The 20364-nt window shown below is 44.6% G+C and overlaps 2 protein-coding genes across 2 annotated transcripts; both read right to left on the bottom strand.

The window, feature by feature from the left end:
* Window positions 1-7151: 7151 nt before the first annotated feature.
* Window positions 7152-8086, bottom strand: LOC141630354 (uncharacterized). The gene is made up of 2 exons (XM_074443186.1): window positions 7939-8086; window positions 7152-7780 (listed from the first exon to the last, which is right to left on the bottom strand). Exons 1-2 carry the CDS (start codon window positions 8084-8086, stop codon window positions 7152-7154), a joined length of 777 nt encoding a protein of 258 aa, XP_074299287.1.
* Window positions 8087-8334: 248 nt separating this feature from the next.
* Window positions 8335-9492, bottom strand: LOC141630353 (uncharacterized). Its single transcript, XM_074443185.1, has 2 exons — window positions 9236-9492; window positions 8335-9067 (listed from the first exon to the last, which is right to left on the bottom strand). Exons 1-2 carry the CDS (start codon window positions 9490-9492, stop codon window positions 8335-8337), a joined length of 990 nt encoding a protein of 329 aa, XP_074299286.1.
* Between the last annotated feature and the right edge of the window lie 10872 nt (window positions 9493-20364).

Below are 20364 nucleotides of genomic sequence, written 5' to 3'. Positions count from 1 at the left end.
ATATAGTAGAAATGATAGGTTCTTGGTCAATCAAGACTGGTGTAACTCCTTTTCTGATATATATGCTCACTTTTTGCCTGAGGGTTTGATGGATCACAAGCCATGCCTATTAAAGAGCACTAATCACAGTCAGGGTAAAAGGAATTTCAAATATTACAACATGTGGGGTGGTTCAGAGAAGTTCATTCCTTTGGTGAGGGAGAATTGGGATGCTGGTTTCACTGGTACACCCATGTTTAGACCGGCAAAAATTTGAAAGGTATGAAAGTCTGTTCTTAAGGAGCTTGAATAAAGAGTGTTTCATGATATTGAAAATGCAGCTACTATACTACGAAAAAGGTGGAGGGGTTGCGGGAAGGGATTAACAGGATCCTACTAATGTGCAAAAGATCACAAAGAATATGAAGCCTCTCTTCATCTGCAGGAGCTAGCTAAGGCCAGGGAAAGTTTTATTGCTCAAAAGTCTAAGCATAAATGGATAAAGGATGGGGATGCAAATACTTCATACTTTCATGGTCTGCTGAAAAGGAGAAGGAATATGAACAAGGTTACTATGATTGAGGACATTAATGGCAAGGTGTGTGATACTCAGGAGCAAATTCAGAAGGCTTTTATTGATTACTATCAACTTCTACTTGGATCAAGTAAAGAGACTAAGAAGATCCATAGGAGAATCATTGCTCAAGGATCTGTTTGTACTGCTGATCACTGGCATATCCTAAGGAAACCTGTAACTGGGGAGGAGATTAAAGAAGCCCTATTTAGTATTCCTGATATAAAATCACCATGGCCAGATGGTTACACGAGTAAGTTTTTCAAAGATGCTTGGGGGGAGATAGGAGGGGATGTTATAAGAGTAGTTCAAGATTTTTTCCAAAGCAGGCAACTTCTCAAGCAGTTTAACTCCACGAATGTTACACTTATTCCTAAGTGTGACAGGCCAAAGAGTGTGCTCCAATTCAGACCAATTGCTTGTTGTAATGTTGTATACAAGGTTATATCAAAGCTGCTTTGTTCCAGACTAGCTGAAGTGTTACCTCACATTGTAGGACAGAACCAGGGAGCTTTTATTCAGCAAAGAAGCATTCAAGAGAACATCTTAATCTGCCAAGATTTGATCAGGCTATATGAAAGGACTCATGCTTCAGCAAGATGTATGTTCAAAATAGACTTGCAGAAGGCATATGATACTGTAGAGTGGTGCTTTGTTGAGAATCTTTTGGAGGAGCTTCATTTCCCATCTGATTTTAAAGCAATGATTCTTTAATGCATTACTACAACTACCTTCTCCCTCTCTATAAATGGAGAAATGTTTGGCTACTTCCAGGGGAAGAGAGGCTTGAGACAGGGGGATCCTCTCTCCCCCTTGATTTTCACACTGTGTATGGAGTACCTAACTCGTTCCTTGCAGTATGCTTCATCAAAGCCTGATTTTCACTACCATCCTATGTGCAAGAAACAAAGACTCACTAGTCTTATGTTTGCTGATGATGTCATGCTCTTCAGTAAAGGGGATGCCACTTCTATGATGTTGTTGTTACAGTCCTTTTCTACCTTTTCTAATGCTTCTGGACTGCAAGTTAGTGCCTCAAAATCTAATGCCTACTTCAGGAATGTACCTGAGCAGCTTAAATCGAGATATTGCGGATATCGAGGATTCATGAAGGGAGCATCCTTTTAAATACCTTGGTATGCCAATCCAGACTACAAGACTCAGGAAGCAAGATTGTGAGTGTCTTGTGGATAAAATTTGTGCGAGGATACATGGGTATGGGGCAAGAAAATTCTCTTATGCAGGAAGGTTAGTCATAGTCAAGAGTGTGCTTAATTCTCTTCATTCTTCTTTGGGCATCTATGTTTGTTCTCCCCAAAGGAATCATCAAAAGGATTGAAGCGGTTTGTAGGAACTTCCTTTGGGATAACTCAACAGATTACAGGGAGGGCTCCTCTTGTGGGATGGGACACTATTTGTAGACCTAAAGATGAAGGTGGTTTGGGGATTAAAGACCAGGAATCTTGGAATAAGGCAATGGTAGGAAGACGGTGGACTGGTTGCTACACAAAGGGACTCTATCTGGGTTAACTGGGTGCAAAGTAACTATCTTAAGGGTCAGGAGTGGATGGAATACAAGACTAGTTCGAACTCAAGTTGGGTTTGGAGGAGAATATGCAAGGTTAAGGAAGAAATGAGGAATGGTTATGTTAATGGGGAGTGGAGTGTTCAACCAGGAGGGTACTCGCTTTCTTGGTTGCTATGATGTTCAGAGGAACAAGGCCAAGAATTCAATGGGATAAGGCAGTTTGGAATGGGTGGACAATTCCCAAGCATCAATTCTTGGGATGGATGATTGCTCATAAAGCCCTGAATACAGTTGAGAGACTAGTCAGGTTTGGAGTGATCATTGAAGATAAATGCTACCTGTGTGGCATAGCTTCTGAAACAATTGAGCACTTGTTTTGTGAGTGTCCTTATAGTAGAAGAGTGGTCTTTGAGCTGAACAGAACACGACTGGACATTCCCTGTCAGGGACTTGGTTGAATGGTGCAGTTGCAGAACAGGCACGGGGCTTCAGAAGGGAGTGCAAAATGCCATAGTGATGAGCCTGATGTATCAGGTATGGCAGCAGAGAAATAGAAGCAGGAATGAGATGACTCTGCTTAGGCCTGAAAGGGTGGCAGGTGCTATATTGGAGAATATGAGGTCAAGAGTTCGAACCCGGGAAAAAACAGTGATGACTCTAGCAGAACGAGATTGGCTGATTAAAATGCGTCTTCTAGAATGATATCTTTTGTATGATCACCATAATGTAATTATTTTTTCATATTAATATATTTCTCACATTTCACCAAAAAAAAGTGTAAAGATTATGCAGTAATTAGGGTAATTAAGAAGGATATATTTGGCAATTATTACCAGCAATTATGGAGAATATTCAGCCTTCAATGCTTGATCATGCAGCCGTTCAAGATGGAAAGCTATATAAAGAACACTTGAGAGATCAGAAGGGGGACGTCATTCGTACACAGGAAGAAGAGCACATATTACTTAGAATTACAAGCATATCTGTTATCATTAGAATATTCTCTCAAATCATATAGTGAAATCCTCTCCTGGCTTGGTGCCCGTGGTTTTTTCCCATTTAAGGTTTTTCCACGTACAAAATTGTTTGTCTTGTTATTTCTATTATCTTATTTACAGCTTAAATCGTACCCTGTCAACCTGACCAGAAATCTAATTAGAGCTAGTTAACCCTGCACAACATCACCCTGACCTGATTTCGCCTTGCGTAAAATCCACACAAAACAGCCTTCCTTGAGTTGTCGCACATGTCTCTATATTCGCTCAACAATACGCTCCACTTCCTATGAAATAGGGAGTGGTTGCTGACTTTGTCAAAGCTCCTGCTGATAACTGCAATGGTGATGCTGACCATTTCAACGTTGCTGTTGGCTGTTCGTTATTTAGCTCAATCGTGGCCTTCGCATTACCTGAATGTCCAGGTTCATCCCCCCTTGTTCTTTCTAGTGTCTAGCAGTCTGCTTCCTTGTCATTGATCCGTGTGCCACTATCTTACCCAATAGCGAGTTGCCACGTCATGAAGAAAATGAGAGGGTATTTTTACCCATAAACTTACCCCCAAGCAACTGCCGGGTTCTGTTCTTGCTCGATGGATGCTGGGAGTTGCTTCCCTCCTGGATGTTGCATGTAGTGGTGATGTCATAGCGTGACGTCAGCCCACTTGCGTTCGTATCCACTGAGTCTGACCGTTAGAGGTCCAATCAATCATTTCCCCTCAATAACTTCCCACTTCCCACACGTTTCCTTTCCCTCGATTCCCCCCAACCTAACTTCCTCCCTTAACTCCCTTCGGCTAACCCCCTCTCTTAACTCCCTCCCTTAACTCCCTCTCTTTTTGTTATAAATACACCCCTCCCCTCCCACTTCCCTTATTTACATCTTTATTAACCTTTTTCTTAAAACCCTATTAATCTCCCTCTCCTATAAAATCTCCCTATCCACCAGGAAACTTCTAACTTTTTACTCTCTCACTTAATTTTTTCGTCTCTAAACTCCGCAATTATGGTCAAAAAGTCTATCCACCATATAGTTCCTCCTCCTTCTCCCCGTGGGAGTCCATCTGTTGCTGCTCTCTCTCCCTTCCGATCCTCTGGGATTCTTGCAGACCACTATCTGTGTGATTCCAACTTTGCTAACACCCTCCTCGAGGAGGTGAGAGAGAGGTTTGGCCTTGGGCAGGAGGTCGTGATTCACATTCCTCAGCCTGGGGAGGCGCCAGATGCCTATAATCCCTACTAGGCGTGCCTGTACGAGTATCCTTTTACCCAGGGTTTGTCTTTTCCCTTTCCTCCTTTGGTGCAAAGGATCCTGCGCCACTATAGGTTGGCCATCTGCCAACTTGCGCCTCATGCATGGCGCATTCTGGTCTCGTTTTATATCCTTGCTGAGGATCACGATCTGGGGATTGGTCTGGGTGACCTTGCCCTGCTCTATACTTTCAGGCCCTTCGTTGCCGGTCTTATTACCTTGAGGTCTTGCGACCGCAGCAACCCTAGAGTTATCCTTCCTCCCAAAGTGAGGGATGAAGGCTGGAATACAAAATTCATCTTTGTTAAGATTGACTGTCTTACCCCCACCCCCGAGTACTTATTTGAAAAGTGGGGGGGCCTCTAAAGGTAGTTTTAGTTTCTGGGTGTCTGTTGTTTTTATTTTACCTTAATGTTCTTACTGGTGTACTGCTACAGGTTTGAAGCAGCCAGTTCCCTCAAGAGATCATAGTGTGGTTAGCCGTTTATTTGCTCTCCCTGTTGCAACTCGTTCTTACCCTAGTGTACTTTCTTCCCCTGTTGGTGCATCTGCCTCGGTGCCTCTTGACATTAGCGAAAAAGAGCAAGAGGAGGAAGAAGAGAGAGAGAAGAAGAGGAAGAGGAAGAGGAAGAGGAAGAGGAAGAATAGGAAGAGGAAGATGAAGTTGGTACCTCCACCAGTAAGCAAGAACCCCCAGCTGCCGAATTCTAAATGTCGTCTGGTAAGGCTTTGTTTTTCATGGGTGTTTGTTCTTGCTATATGGTCATTTTATGTTTATGTTCTAATTGTGTTCCTGTACTAGGGAATACTCCCGTTTCCTCTCTTTCCTTACAGGATAGAAAGAGGAAGTAGGTTGCTTCTGCCTCCTCCGGTCCTTCTCCCAGGAAGAGGCCATCGCTCCCTGCTGAAATGGAGCCGGTCAGCACGCCTGTTCCTATTGAGGTTGCTCCTCTGGCTGTGGTGGCTCCTAGGCCACCCCTGCCCAATACTTCCACTGTAATCCGCCTTCCCAAGGGGTATGGCTCCGGTGGGGTACCTCTCTGGCCTCACATAGAAAAGTTCCTGCTTCCGGCTGCTGTCCATTCTCTGGGAAATACTCCCCTCCCTTCTGTGCTAGACGAAGCTCCTGGGCGCGCCCTGCAGGTACCTTTTTTTAATTCCCTTTACGTTTTACTGGTCTAATTTGTTCGTGCTACTGACTATTCCTCTGGCAGGTTTTACAGGACGGCCTGTTCCTACGCAGGGAGGTTGCCAGATTGATGGGGGAGGTGAACAATCTCAATGTCAACCTGGGGAGAAGGTGACTGCCCAGAAGAAGGTGACTGAGGAGAAGCCAGCTGCCCAGAAATAGCTGGATGCTGAGAGGAGGGTGGCAGAAGGGCGTATGGAAGTGGCTCACAAGGAGGTGGAGCTGTTGAAGCACCTGCTCTTGGAATCTTCATTGGTTTCCGCCTAGGAAACAAAGATCAAGTGCATCAAGGATTTTGAGGCGGGTGAGCAGTCCAATTGGGACCTTGTTGAGGAGCAACGTCTGTTTAATGTTGCGTATCCAGTCAAGCCGGGCTTCAGCCTCATCAACGACTTGCTGGGTGGTGATGATGGAGAGACCAGTGCTAGGACTGAACAACCAGCTGTCGCGTCAGTTAAGGAGATCAGGGAGGAAGCCCTCGTCGCCCAGCGAGGGGAAGGTCCATCTGGAGGAGAGGCTACTGTGGAGCCTAACATCCTTGTGGATGTTCCTGCTGATGTCGCCCCAGATTCTGCTGCTGTTGCCTGGTTTAGGCATTTAAATTTTAATTTTTTATCTTGATGTTTTGTTGGGCACCCTGTGTGGTGTCCCATTGTAATCCAACTCTTTGGTGCCTGGTAGTTTTGGGCACCTCTTAGTACTTTTGTTTTTGCCTCGTAGGAGGGGCAAAAATACTTTGCTTTTCAAGTTCCCCCTACTGAGGGGTGTTTATGAATTTTCGTTTTGTTCCTTCTGTTGTTTTGCTAGCAATTCTTTTGTTCTTTCTGTTTGTGTGCCGGCTTCGTACTTGTTGAGGTGTCTATGGTGGTTTAGGGATTTTTTTTGTCCATCAGGATGCTCGAATCCCTCTGTTTCGACCACGCGCACATTGGATACTTCCTGTAGGAGGAACATTCTGCTAGTTCTTATTTATTAGTTAGCCTACTAGGACCTTGCCTTAATATTCAACTTACCATATCCACATTAAATCTAAAAACAATGATAAACTTAAAAATGGAAGCAATTTCATAAATACAAAATAGTTTTGGGAGCACAAAGTGCGTTCCCCAGAATTTTTACAAAAAATTAAAAGAGGTAGAGTTTTATTTTGGCCTTTTGAAATACTAAGTATGATGCTTCCACATTTTGCTCCTTGTGACACCTGTGAAGTTGATACCAAGGAAAAATAAGAAAAAAGGGTTTTGACTCAAGGGATTTGAAAGATATGTTGTAAGTTGTCATTTCCTTAGTAGTACCTGCTGAATTCAGGAGACTTAGCACGTGCGTACTGAACGAAAGACCTTGCCTGGTGACTTAGTTATTCCTGCTGTCAAAAGAGATGTTACTGTTAGACCAACGCAGGTGGTACGGGGCAAAATGATTAGTTCTTTACGTATGTACCTCATGAGAGAGTGAACTGTGGCTCTAGCAAGTGGGTTATGGGGTTGTTCCCCTTCAAGCGATAGTTGCTTAATCAAAGAGACTTTTAGCAAGTTAGTTCATGTTCTAAGGTTTCTGGAGTACTGAATGCTGAGATTCAAGGGTCCTGGGGTATACCTGCTAGAGGTGGAACTTCTGGGTCCTGCACCTGGAACCTCAGACATAATACTTTTTAAGGTGAATGATGTTCCAGGACCTAGGGACAGCTTCCCCATCCATAGTCTCCAATTTGTATGCCCCATTACCCATGATGCCTTCTATGCGGTAGGGACCTTCCCAGTTATAGGCGAATTTACCTGCACTCTGATTCTTGGTGTTTGGGAATACCTTCCTGGGTACCAGGTCCCCTACCTGCAGTGTTCTCAGTCTTACATTTTTGTTGTAACTCCTGGCTACTGTCTGTTTGTAGGCTGCCATCCTGATTTGGTCGCTAGTTCTTAGCTCATCAATGGTATCCAGGCTGCTGGCCATTTCTACCTGGTTCTTCTCTTTGGTGGCATTGGAATATCGATGCGTCGGCATTTGCACCTCAGAGGGAATAACTGCCTCGGCCCCATATACCAGACTGAATGGTGTTTTACCTGTTGCCACTTTGGGGGTGGTTCTATCAGACCACAGTACGAAGGGGAGCTCATCTGCCCAGTTGGCTCCTATATCCTCCAGCCTTCTTTTGAGGTTGTTCATGACTATCTTGTTGCTGGATTCTGCTTGACTGTTGGGACTGTGGATTCCTAGGAGTAGACTTAAACAGCTTGACGTTCCACCTGGTGAAGCAGTCTTCCGTTCTGTTGGATATGAATTGTGACCCGTTGTCACATATGATTTCTGAAGGGATGCCTTATCTGCTGACTATGTTCCTCTTAATGAAAGATATCATATGCTTCTCCAGGATCCGAGGGAAAGCTTGTGCCTCTATCCATTTAGAGAAGTAGTCCGTCATTACCAGCAAGTACGTCCTGTTTCCAGAAGCACGGGGTAATGGTCCCAGAATGTCCATTCCCCATTTCATAAAAGGCCAAGGCGAGATGATCGGATGCATATGTTCTGCTAGCTGGTGGCTGACAGGAGCGTGCCTTTGGCACTCTTCGCATTTCTTGACGTAATCTATGGCATCCTTCCTCATGGTAGGCCAAAAGTAACCCTGTCTTAGTGTCTTGTTGGACAGGCTCCTACCCCGTGTGTGATTTCCACAATCACCACCGTAGATATCACACATCACTGCCTGTGCCTCATGTATGCTCAAGCACCTCAGATAGGGTCCTGCCAAAGACTTCCTATATAGGATACCGTCAATGAGTACGAATCTGGAGGATTTTATTTTGAAGCTCCTAGCGCCTTTCTAGTCAGGTGGTAATACCTCATCATGTATCCAACTAATGTAAGGCTTGCGCCAATCATCAGTTTCTTCCTGGGGTGTGGTAGTACACAGTATCCCCGCTTCGTATGTCCACTGGGTGGTTGCAACCTTACTGGCGTTCTGCTGTTCATTCTGGCGTACGGCAGGTTTCATGACATGTATGAATGGTATAGAACTTACTGCCCCTGGAGTGAAGGCTGCTTTTAGGGTGGCGAGAGCATCTTCTTCAACATTCTGGTCCCTTGGCATCTGCTGGATGTGGAAGGAGGCAAAGCGGAGTTTGAGCTCCTTCGCCACTTCTAGGTAGGCTACCATTTTAGGATCCCTGGCCGTATACACGTTATTCACGTGGTTGACAATCAGTTGGGAGTCACTATACACCTTGATGTGGTTGATTTGCATTTCTAAGGCTAATTGGAGTCCTAAGATTAGGGCCTCGTATTCAGCATCGTTATTCGTTGCTTTGAACTCGCACCGTACTGCCTGTATGATCTGTTCCCCCTGAGGTGATTTCAGGACCAGCCCTACCCCTGCTCTCTTCGTGTTGGATGCCCCATCAACATGTAATTCCCATACCTGCTCCCTTTTAGCCTCACTTATGGTCAAAATTTCACTGTCGGTTTGTTCTTGAAGGGTAGGACTCAAGTCTGACACAAAGTCAGCTAGGGCTTGGGACTTTATGGCTGTTCGGGGTTCAAATTTTAGGTCGTACCCACTTAAGTGGACATACCACTTAACCATTCTCTATGACAGTTCGGGTTTCCTCATTATGGTTCTTAGGGGGTAGTTGGTCACGACTGAAATTGTATCTGACTCAAAATAGGGACGCAATTTGTACGAAGCCGTTACAAGTGCTAAAACGGGTTTTTCTAGAGATGTGTACCTGGTCATTGTAGGTAACATAGACTTGCTTATATAGTATACTGGTTTCTGCGTACCCTCGTGCTCTCGTACCAGTACAGCGTTTACAGCCGCCTCCGTTACTAACAGATACAAGTACAGTGATTTTCCTTGTTCTGGCTTGGAGAGAAGAGGAGGGGTTCTTAGGTACTGCTTGAGTTCCCTAAACACCTTTTCATGCTCCGACGTCCATTCAAACTTCTTGCTCTTCCTCAAGATGTCATAGAACAGTCGGCACATGTCTGAGGACCTTGATATGAACCGGTTTAGGGCTGCTACCCGTCCTGTGAGCCTCTGTACGTCTTTTGGCTTCTGAGAAGATTCTAACTAGAGGACTGCTTTGATTTGCTCCGTGCTGGCCTTTATCCCTCTTTGCATCACCAAGTACCCCAAGAATTTCCCCGAGGAGACTCCAAAAGTGCATTTCAGGGGGTTCAGCTTCATATGGTATTTTCTGAGGATCGAGAAGGTATTTTCCAGGTGGGACATGTGTTGTCCTGCCTTCTTGGATTTGACTACCATATCGTCAATGTAGACTTCCATTGTTCTTCTTATCTCCTCCTTGAACATTCTATTCACCAGGCGCTGATAGGTGGAACCAGCATTTTTGAGGCAAAAAGGCATCACGTTGTAGCAGTACAGGCCTCTGTCAGATCTGAAGGCTGTTTTCTCCTGATCCTTAGGGTCCATTTTAATCTGGTTTTACCCACTTCGGGCTTCAAGGAAGGTAAGTAGCTCATGCCCTGCTGTTGCCTATACCATGGAATCGATGTACGGCACGGGGAACGGGTCTTTTGGGCAAGCTTTGTTAAGATCTGTGAAATCAACACATACTCTCCACTTGTTGTTCTTCTTCGGTACCACCACAACATTGGAGAGCTATTCTGGGTAGTTAAATTCCCTGATTTTGCCTGCTGCCAGGAGGTTGTCCACCTCCTGGTTTATCACCTCGTCCCTTTCAGGAGCGAATTTCCGCCTTTTCTGCTGGACTGGAGGAAAGCTGGGGTCTACATTTAACCGGTGTGTAATTACACTTGTATCTATGCCAATCATGTCGCTATGGGACCAGGCAAAAAAATCCATGTTAGTACGTAGAAATTTGATTATCTGCTCACGGATGTTATCTGCACAATCAGCTCCCACCAGCACTGTTCTTGCTGGAAACTATGGGTCCAGGACTACTTCGTCGAGTTCCTCCTAGGGAGGTGCGATATACTCCCTCTGGACGCACAGTTTCTATAATTGCTATGCTGGACCAGCTGCAGTGGGTTTCAGAGCGTTCTTGTAGCAATCCCGAGCGATACTTTGATCTCCCCGTATCTCCTGTACCCCTAGGGTGTAGGGAACTTCAGGCTCTGATGGTACGTTGATGGTACCGTTTTCAGTTCATAGATCCAAGGCCTGCCAAGTATCACGTTATAAGTTGACGGACCATCAATGACCAAGTACCTTACCTGTTTGTTCATATCCCCTGCAAAGGTAGGAATCACTATTTCTCCAAGGGATTGTTTAGTTTCTCCGCTGAAGCCTACCAAGGGTACTGCCTTCTGTACCAGGTCTTTCTCGCTGAACCCCATGTTCATCAAGGTTTCCAGCATTATGAGGTTCACAGAGCTTCCTGTATCTACCAATATCTTTTTAACAAGGCAGTTCCCTATGGAAAGGGTAATGATCAAGGCGTCATGGTGGTGTTCTGCCTCATCGGGTATGTCTGCCCCGTCAAATGAGATTGCTGGTAGATCCTATCTGCTGACCCTGAGGGAGAACTCTGGTTTATCTCTTTTGGTCTCGGTTGCATGGCGCTTTGCTGCTGAATAAGTGAGACCACATATTTCCGATCCTCCTGTGATGACGCTCACGACCTTTGAGTAAGGTGGAGGTAGGGATGGTTGGGCCTGGTCAACAGTATTGACCTTTCCAGATTTTGCTCCCTTGTGGAGCAGGTGATCCAAGCATCCAGCACTTTAGAGGTGCTTTACTTCCTTTTGTAGTACTACACAATCTTCTGTATTGTGGCCAATATCGTTGTGGTATTCACACCTTTTGTTGGCATCTCTTCTGTCGTTCTCCATGGGGGTAGGCTTCTTGGGCCACCTGGCCCTCTGCCCTAGTTCCCTGATTGCCTTCAATACCCCAACAAGTCCAGTGGTGAACCCATACTCGCTGAGCTTAGGTGGAGCCTCGGTGCTCTATGTTTCTCCTGAGACTTTGTTCACCGTGTTCTTAATGTAGGGTTTGGCTCTTTCGTTCTTCTTATCTGTTATGATTTTTCTGCTGGACGACTCTGTTCCGTACAGGTCCCTTCTATCCTCATCCTCCTCTAGGCAATAAGTAGCCTCTGCCATTTGTTTGACTTCCTCGAAGGTGGCGCATGGGTGCTTGGTGAGATCCTTGTACAAATCAGAGTCGCAATGGAGTCCTCTTCTGAAGGCATTGACTGCTGTTGTAGGGTCGCACCTAGGGATATATATTTTTTCCACATTGAATCTAGCGAGATAATCCCTGGTGGATTCCTCGAACCTCTGGACGATCTGGTATAGATCACTAGATAATTTTTATAGCTTGCGACTGTTGGCGAACTGCTGATTAAAAACGTTTACTAACCCCGCGAAGCTGGAAATAGACTTGTTGGGAAGGTTAACGAACCACTAGAGTGCGGCTCCTAACAAGGTGGAACCGAATCCCTTGCACATACATGCCTCCTTTTCAGGCCCAGTTGCTGCGACCACCATCATTTTTTGTTTGTACTGGTTGATGTGCTCCAGCGGATCCTCTATTCCATCATACAACATCATTGTTGGCATGGTGAACCCCTTTGGCATGCTAACGAGGGCAATGTTGTCCACATAGGGGGAATCCGCATAGCACTATGGGGTTGCGACCTCCATGGGGCGTGGTAACCCTGGAACCTTGCTGAGTAGGGACCTGATATCCTGCAACTGTTGTTCTACATGGCTTCTTAACCCCATACCCTGGTTGTGGGGTACCGGGTAGACCCCATATGGATTTGGTGTTTCTCCTGACATGTAAGGAGGGACCATGTAGCTTCCAGGTAGTGATGTGGAGTTCACAATAGGCCTGAACTGGCTGTCCAGAGTATATGGCGTATATGAGCATATCCCGGGGTATGCGTTTCTTACTGACTGTTCCCCTGGATTGCTTCCTGGTACCACTGGCGTACTGCTGGTTGTTGGTATGGGATCTGGAGTTAGTGCTCCTAATCCCACAAGATTGAGCACCATAGGGTACGTTTGCGGCATCCTTGGTGGTGGTGGAACCTCTGGTGGTTGGATTGTACCGTGGGTGGCCACTGTTCCTGCCGGATATACTTGCTCGGGTGGTGTGGTTACCCCTGGTGGCATCATATCCATATCGAGCCTGGTCACTAGATTTTGCGGCAGTAGTCTCCCTGAGTACTCCCTGGCATTCCCCTGGCAGAGTGTTGACCTTGCCATCTGCTGGGTCGTTCCCAGGAGTGACACTGCATCTATCTTTTCCCGCAAGGACTGGTTGTCCCTTTGTAGCCCTACCACCGCCTGCTGCAAGGATGTCATCCCTTGGAGCAACTGCTGTACCGGATCCGGTTGTGACGCTCCTAGAAAACGCGCCCATGTCAGGTGTCTTGGTGATCCTGGGCGGTATGGACTCCCATCCCTATTAGGCTTGTGTACAAGATTGATAACTGGTTATTTGCCAGCCTTCCCTGCTCCCAGATCTGGGATTTTGGGGGAGTAAGGAGGCTTTGCTGATACCTGGGGCTCAGCCTGGCCTGCAGTCACTCTGGTGGTAGGGATCGCCGTAGTTGGAACACCGGAGGTCGCTGGCGTCGCCCCTACTACTGGAGTTTGCACTAATGTACTCATTGGATCAGATATGTTTTGACTGGATCCTGACACGACCAACCATAGAGATGTTAGGATATTACGAAAAAGAAGTATTTTAACCAAGATTAAACCACAATGCCCCACGGTGGGCGCCAAATTGTTTTGGTCAGATTTTACCGACTAAAGATTTGTGAGTCAATGCGGCTATTTCAATTAAAATATGGTATTCAGAACTTGAGTAGATCAGTAGTAGGAACATAACAAGGACGAAATTAAACAACTAGTACGAAAGAAAAAGCAAACGAAAAAGAATGAGAGACAAACGACATAAGCAAAATGGTGACGCGGGAAACCCAAAATGTGGGAAAAACCGCGGGGGGAATGGTATCCTGACAGGGCTGTCGTATACCTATCAAAAATAGATAATTAAACTAACTATATAGCTAGGGAAGTCAGCTCGATCTCCTCAGGGAGGCAAGATATCTATAAAGGTCCGTCTATTTGGTCACAAACTGGAGGGGGGGGGGGTTGTAATTTGTTTTACTAAACTAAAAGCTTTAAAGCAAGAGAAATAAGAAAAGAGCAATTAAGGTAGAAAATAGAAATAAACTATCAATAGAGAAGGGGCATGTCAGGATTTGGGTTCACTACGGTAGTCCAGTGACTCAACTGTAAACAACTTAGATAAATTACTGCGAGACGGATATGGAAAGGTCCTTCCGGTCCACTTTCTACCCTAGACTCCCACTAACTTAACTTCCGTCCTCGTCAGAGTAGTCTACTGTTCATAGCATGTCTATTTAGTCCAATCTTCCAATCCAGGATTAAATTTAACCAGATTAAAAAGGTGACTCAGAAGCGTGCACTCAACTAAGTCGGTAAATACAGTTATATTGTTATGGGGACAGAATCTCACAAATAATTCATCTAACCTATTCACTACATCGTCACATTTCTACCGTAGATTCCCTAATCCTAACATGAAACATATTAGCTACTCATGCTATTAACACTGTCAATAATAATAATAAAGAATAAACCAACATTCAACATGATAAAACAATAATTAAATTGCATAAAAAATAATTAGGGTAGAATAAAAAAGGAAGTAAAGCAAGTAATTAAGATGAATAAAAGAAAGATTAATATTAAAAGGGAGAAAGAGATTTCAATCGTAAGAATCCGGCGTAAGGAACAAACAAATCCGAGCTAAATAACCCCGAAAACAAAGTTACAGTGAAGGGAAAAGAGAAGCGCAGTCTTTACTGTGAAAGATGAATGATAGATAAAACTTGGATAGAATCGATATATGCTAATGACCTAGTTAGTATGCGCTTAAATAGAAAAACTACTAAGTCCATAAGCTAAAACACGTTCACGGGCTAATTAAAGCCCACGACAGCCAAAACCACTCGATCGAGTAGTCTGAAACCACTCGATCGAGCATTTCTCCGGATAATGTACTCGATCGAGTAGAATTGTTACTCGATCGAGTAACCTCTAATTTCAGCGCTTCTTGATCGAGTAAAATATTACTCGATCGACCATCCAATGCTATAGAAACCACTCGATCGAGTGATAAAACAGCTCGATCAAGTATTCTTTCTTCAAATCAGCTCAAACTCGTGACCGACTGCCTCGTAAACCGTTCCTTCACGCATCCCAATGCAAGATCTCACTCTGAAAAATCCCGTCTCCTCAAAATGCATGCAAAAAGGACAAAAATGGTACGATTCTACTACTTTTACGTTCATTCCTACAAAATAGTCAAGACGAACCAAAGTAGCCAATTCGGGAGCAAAATGCAATATAAACAGTGCGAAAGTACATAGAAATACGTGCTAAAATAGGCTAAAAAGACTATACAAAATGCACGTATCAAATCTCCCCAAACCGAACCTTTACTCGTCCTCGAGTAAAAAAAAATGCAACTAATGGAACAGAAATGAAAACTCCAAGCTAGCTTAACTTGTCTACTTGAACCAATTTAATGCAACAGAAATTATAAGTCATAGTTAAGCACTCAATACGCAAACGAGTTATAAGTTGTTCAGAAATATAGCCAACCTATCGACCTTTCAAGACCAACAAAATCGGACTCTCACGTGGTCACTCTTCTCTCATGAAGCAAAGGGTGAATAAAATATGTGAAAGAGAGAAAGAGAAACAGTCACTCACCTAACTGCGACCTACATAGCATGCTCGCAACAAAAATGAAAGATGATTCAAGTACTAATGCACACACTCCAACCATTAATGTCCGTCACAGCCGAAGGCTTAAAAATAATATGGGAATAGTGAGGTTCAGGTGAGAAAAGGCAAAACAAGTTATGGTAATGTGGAGGTAAAAGCGTCAAGCTAATTCCTAAACAGGACCATATAAGACCGTCCAATTCTCAGCCGACTGAAAAATAAAGTACAAGTGCCCTTCATTTGGCACACAACTCACCATCCATTTACACTATCTCCTCAAAAATATGGAATAAAGTGGAGGAGTGAGACCGTCACAATATAAAAGTGAACACATACGGACTCAAAAAGCAAACCAGCTCAAAATTTTTGAAACTTTTCTCTTTGGTTCTTCACTGTACAAACGTGATTTTTCCTTTTTTTTTCTTTCTTTTTCTCCTTTCTTTAATTTTCACCAACTCCAATCATATAAACACGGGCCAAAATGCAGACGGAAAAATATACCATAAAAGACATGCTAAACTAGCTTGACTAGGCAGGCTCAGTTTGGGATGTAGCTAGTGGGTCAAAAAGGCAAGTTTTGGCTTAAGTGGAGCTCAATGGGTGAAAAATATAAGAAAAGGGGAAAATTTGCAAGCACCTCCCTGCATGTGACACCGACCACAAACCCGAATGTGTGCATTTGATAAGAAATCGAATGTCATAAAAGTGCAAAAATGATGAACATGCTATGCAAGGACTACTACTCTCAATTCCTAATGAACTGGTCATGAATGTCACCAGTTATGGGCTCTAAACCTCCGAAATTGTAAAGTAGGTTGCCAATTATCAGGTCAAGTCTAAACAGTCAGCTATATTTGAACAAAAACTCGTAGATTATGCGTATGACAAGGCTAATAACCATCAACAGAAGTGCAAGGCTCAAGTAAAATGACAAGTTAAGATGCAATATCATCACGGAAATCAACCGTTCCGACTCAACCTATATGCAAAAATAAACGTGAATATTTTTGAATATTTTTGAAATTTTCTAATTTTTTTGAATTTTTTTTTTGATATTCAATGAAATAAAAAAACAATGCAAGCTGAAATAAATAAACGTGAATGTAAAACAAATGCAAATGCAAACTCAAAAGGATACAATACCCTCCCCAAACCAAAACGGACAACGCCCTCGTTGTCCTCCAGCATACACCAACAGATATATACAGGGGAACGGGAATATACAATTAATAAAGAATGAAAAATAATAAAATAAAAAGGAGACAAAAAATAAAAGAGCGAGAGTAAACATACAAAACCCGAACTTCCCCAAACCAGCCAGAAAACTGGGGAAGTGAGTAGACCAGAAGCTACTCGTCAGCCTCCTCGTCACTGTCACGTACGTCCTCCACCGTCACCGTGAAGTTCGGATCTACCTCCTGCTCTCTCCTCCTCCTCTGCTCAGCTCGAGCACTCTCCGCCGCCGTCGCCGGGTCCTCGTCCTCGTCCTCCTCCTCACTAGCAGACTCCGGGTACCCCTCAGCTGGGTACCGGTAAAAAGAAGGGTGTGGCCAACCCTCTGGGATCATACGATGTCTCCTCATGTGATACTCGTATAGAGGGAACAAAGTCAAAGCTATGTCCCGCTCCATACGAGCCTGTCTCTCTGCAATCTCAACTAACAAACCATCACGGCGCCCTTGGTCCATGACCGAGGACGCCTCAAAGGGTGCTGGAGTTACAAATTTAGCCGGTAGGACCGGATGTGTCTGTGTCTTGTCGGCGGGTGCGGGAGTAGGAGTAGGAGTAGGAATCGGGGTAGGTGTGGCCGGGGAAGTCTGGCCACCCGTGGAAGGTACGGTTCCCTCTCCGGTCTCAAATATACGCCGCTTCTTAGCGGCGAGTAAAGTAGTAGGAGGTCGAACTTGGAGGCGGTACTGAGGTAGAGGTGGTGGTCGGGCGCCCCGTGCAACAATGGGCAAAGGAGCTAGACGAGGCAAGGTGTCACAAGGAAGGTCGACGGACAAGGAACCATCTATCTTCCATGTCCGATAGTCTGTGGTCAGCCAAGTCTGAGAGTGCATGGCAGCTAGGCTCAGATACCTATCATCGTCTATGTAAGGTAAGTCACGAGACAAGACGGTGAGGAGAGAACGAGCAAGAAAGGTGGCTATGCCACCGCAGACAATAGTGCCCATGATCTTCTCTCCCTGAGCCTGGAAGTACCTGGCGGTCAAATAAGCGATGTTGAGGGTAAAGGGACCCTCGCCGTCGATGTTCAGGTAACCGCCTAAGATGGAGAGCTCGTTGTTGTTGATGTTGTTTGGCTCCTTTCGGCCAAAAATAGTGCTCCCCATCAATCTAAGAAAGTAACGGGCGGGGGGTAGGTGGACCCGAGCGAGTTTTCGCTCGTGAAAAGGGGTTTGTACCAAAGCCCGCCAAAGAATATTAATGACCTTCCTAGGGGAAACAGTGGTGCCCGTAAAGGAAAGGCCGAGTCGGGTACCAAACTCCTCAAGTGTCATAGAAAAGGTTCGGTTATACAACCGGAAGGGCACAGAAAGACTAGTAGGGACAGTGTCGTGTGCCCTTGAGGAGAAGGTAGAGGAGCTGAATAACTCAAGGCTCAGCTCCGTGAAAGTGTGGCCACTCATAGTGATGAGTTCGGCCATCCCCGTGCCCCATAAAAGCTCACAAACTGGCTCGTAGAAGCCGAGCCTCTGAAGTGCCGGACGGTCTAAGAATTGGGTAGGGAGAAACTCACATTCAACTAAGTTATAAAATCGCTCACGATGAATATCATTTACAAAAATTACCTGAGGGAACCGAGGGTGTGAGTCAAGAGAGTCATCCCCTCGAACAGTGACCGTGCCAGAAGGGGTAGCAAGAGTACTAGGAGCTGGCGTAGCACGAGCACGACCGCAACCCCGGCCACGACCTCTAGAACTTGAAGTAGAAGACCGTCCACTGACAGTACGAGGAACTAGAGCCGCCCGTAAAGCAGCTGCAACTGCGGGTGAGTCCGCCACAGGTGTGCTCACCGTGGCTGAAGTAGAGGTTGTGGCTGCAGCTGTGACCGCCACTGAAGAAGAAAGGCTAGCAGCAGTGCTAGCAGTAGTAGTGGCTGTGACTGAGGTGGTAGCTGAAACGGGGCTAGCAGCAGTAAACACAGTACCGGCAGCAGAAACCAGAAAAAAAGAGGTACTGGCAGGTGCGGAGACGGTAGTAACAGCAGGGACTACCGTCACAGACAGAGACAAGGATGGACTGGAAGCGGAGCTCGTAAAAGGCATAGAGCTAGAATTCATCCTATACAAATAGGGCAAGGGAAAAGCGATAAGAAATCAGCGTCAAAACAGCAAGAAGCTTCCCTTAAACAGTCGAAAAAAATTCGACTACAGCCCAAAAATTCCCAAATGTTCCTCAAAAATTCGAATGATAGCAGGTAGACAGCAATAGGGGAAGGGTGGCAGATGACAGAAGCAGCAGATTAAGCAACAATTGAGGCAAATAAAGCAAAAAGAAGAAGAAAAGCGGTTCTGATCGAAAATTTCGAAATGAAAACACCCCTAATCGCCAATTTCCCACAAAAATTCGAATTAAACAAGCAAATATCAACGAGGCATGGGAATTAAACATCAAGTATGACGAATTAAGCATTGGAAAAGAATTATAGTCGAAAATTTCGACCTACAATAAAGACCGAAACCCTGATTCTTGATTATCCTCATAAAAAGCAAAAATGAAAGAAATTAAAGGACAAAGAAGAGTAAGGATTACTTACTTAATGATAAAGAACCCACAAAGAATAATTAATCGATAAGAAACAAGCAAAATGGACGATTTTTGATCGAAAAACCGCGGAACCCTAATTCCTCTAATAGGCCGTGTAAAACGAGAATCAAAGGGATAGTAAAGGGAAAATGACAATTAATTAACAATAAACACAATGTAGGTGGTGGATTTGGCAAATGGGCAAGAAAAATGAAGATTTTGGGGGGTTTTTGATCGCAAATAGGGAAGAAGGACGAAATAAGGATGAAGATAATGAAATAATAAAACAAAGGAGGGAGTTAAAGAGACTCCCTGCGTGTAAATTCCAATTTTACTCGATCGAGTGGTTTAGAACTGCTCGATCGAGAAATTCTTGTATTCATCTACTCGATCGAGTAAAAAGTTACTCGATCGAGAACTCCCCTTTTCAGCTTTAGTCGATCAAGTAAAACGGGATCATTCGATCGAAAAGAATCCACTCGATCGAGTACAAAAAGTACTCGATCGAGCTCTTTTCCTCGTGTAGGCTCTTGAATTTGCTATTATTCCTTTGAATTTGCGTAGAATTCCCCAAACGTGTATAAAAACACGCGCAAAAATATCCCAAAATACCAAAAATAAAAAGTAACAGTCTATAGTCTCTAATCTACGCTAAAGATTCTCTAAATTCTAATTGTCCTAATTAAAAGCAATAAATTAAATTCAACGGAAAATTTAAAAATTGTTTATATAATTTGTTACATGGGGCATTTCCCCGCTCACTTCTCAAAGCAATTCAGTAGCCCCTCGGAGGGCTTCTGACAGGAGGACGTCATCTCAGCAACATTAATCGTCCTCTTCAATTTCCACGAGCTTGTATTTGAATCATTGGGAGGAGAATAGTTGACGTCCACGTACGCGCGAACTTTTCTCATCCTTACTCCTTTCTCACCGGCTTTAACATCGTCACTCCCACTTTGACCGACATTAATTGCATCTATCCTGCAAAGAAGAAGAAAACCGACGAACTTTCCTCCTTTTTGCTCTCAACCTTAGGCGGACGGGTCACAATAGCAGCACAATACGCAAAATTCTCGTTTGGAGTGTCAATAGGAGTGTTAATAGAAGAGAGGGCATTGTAAGGCTGAGCTTGCATGGGAGCCCTTCGAACTTCGACGATGGAATATCAATTCCTCGTCCCAATCTGAAAAGTCAATGTCTTGCCCCCGACATCTATTACTGCACGAGCAGTAAATAAAAATGGTCTCCGTAAAATAATAGGGGTATGGGCATCTTCGGGGATGTGAAGTACAACGAAGTCAACGGGAATAAAGAACTTCCCGATCTTAACAGGTATGTCTTC

Source organism: Silene latifolia, chromosome Y (assembly GCF_048544455.1).
Source record: "Silene latifolia isolate original U9 population chromosome Y, ASM4854445v1, whole genome shotgun sequence".
NCBI lineage: Eukaryota > Viridiplantae > Streptophyta > Magnoliopsida > Caryophyllales > Caryophyllaceae > Silene > Silene latifolia.
The sequence above is the reverse complement of the archived record's forward strand: the minus strand, read 5'-3'. Positions and strand labels throughout refer to the sequence as shown.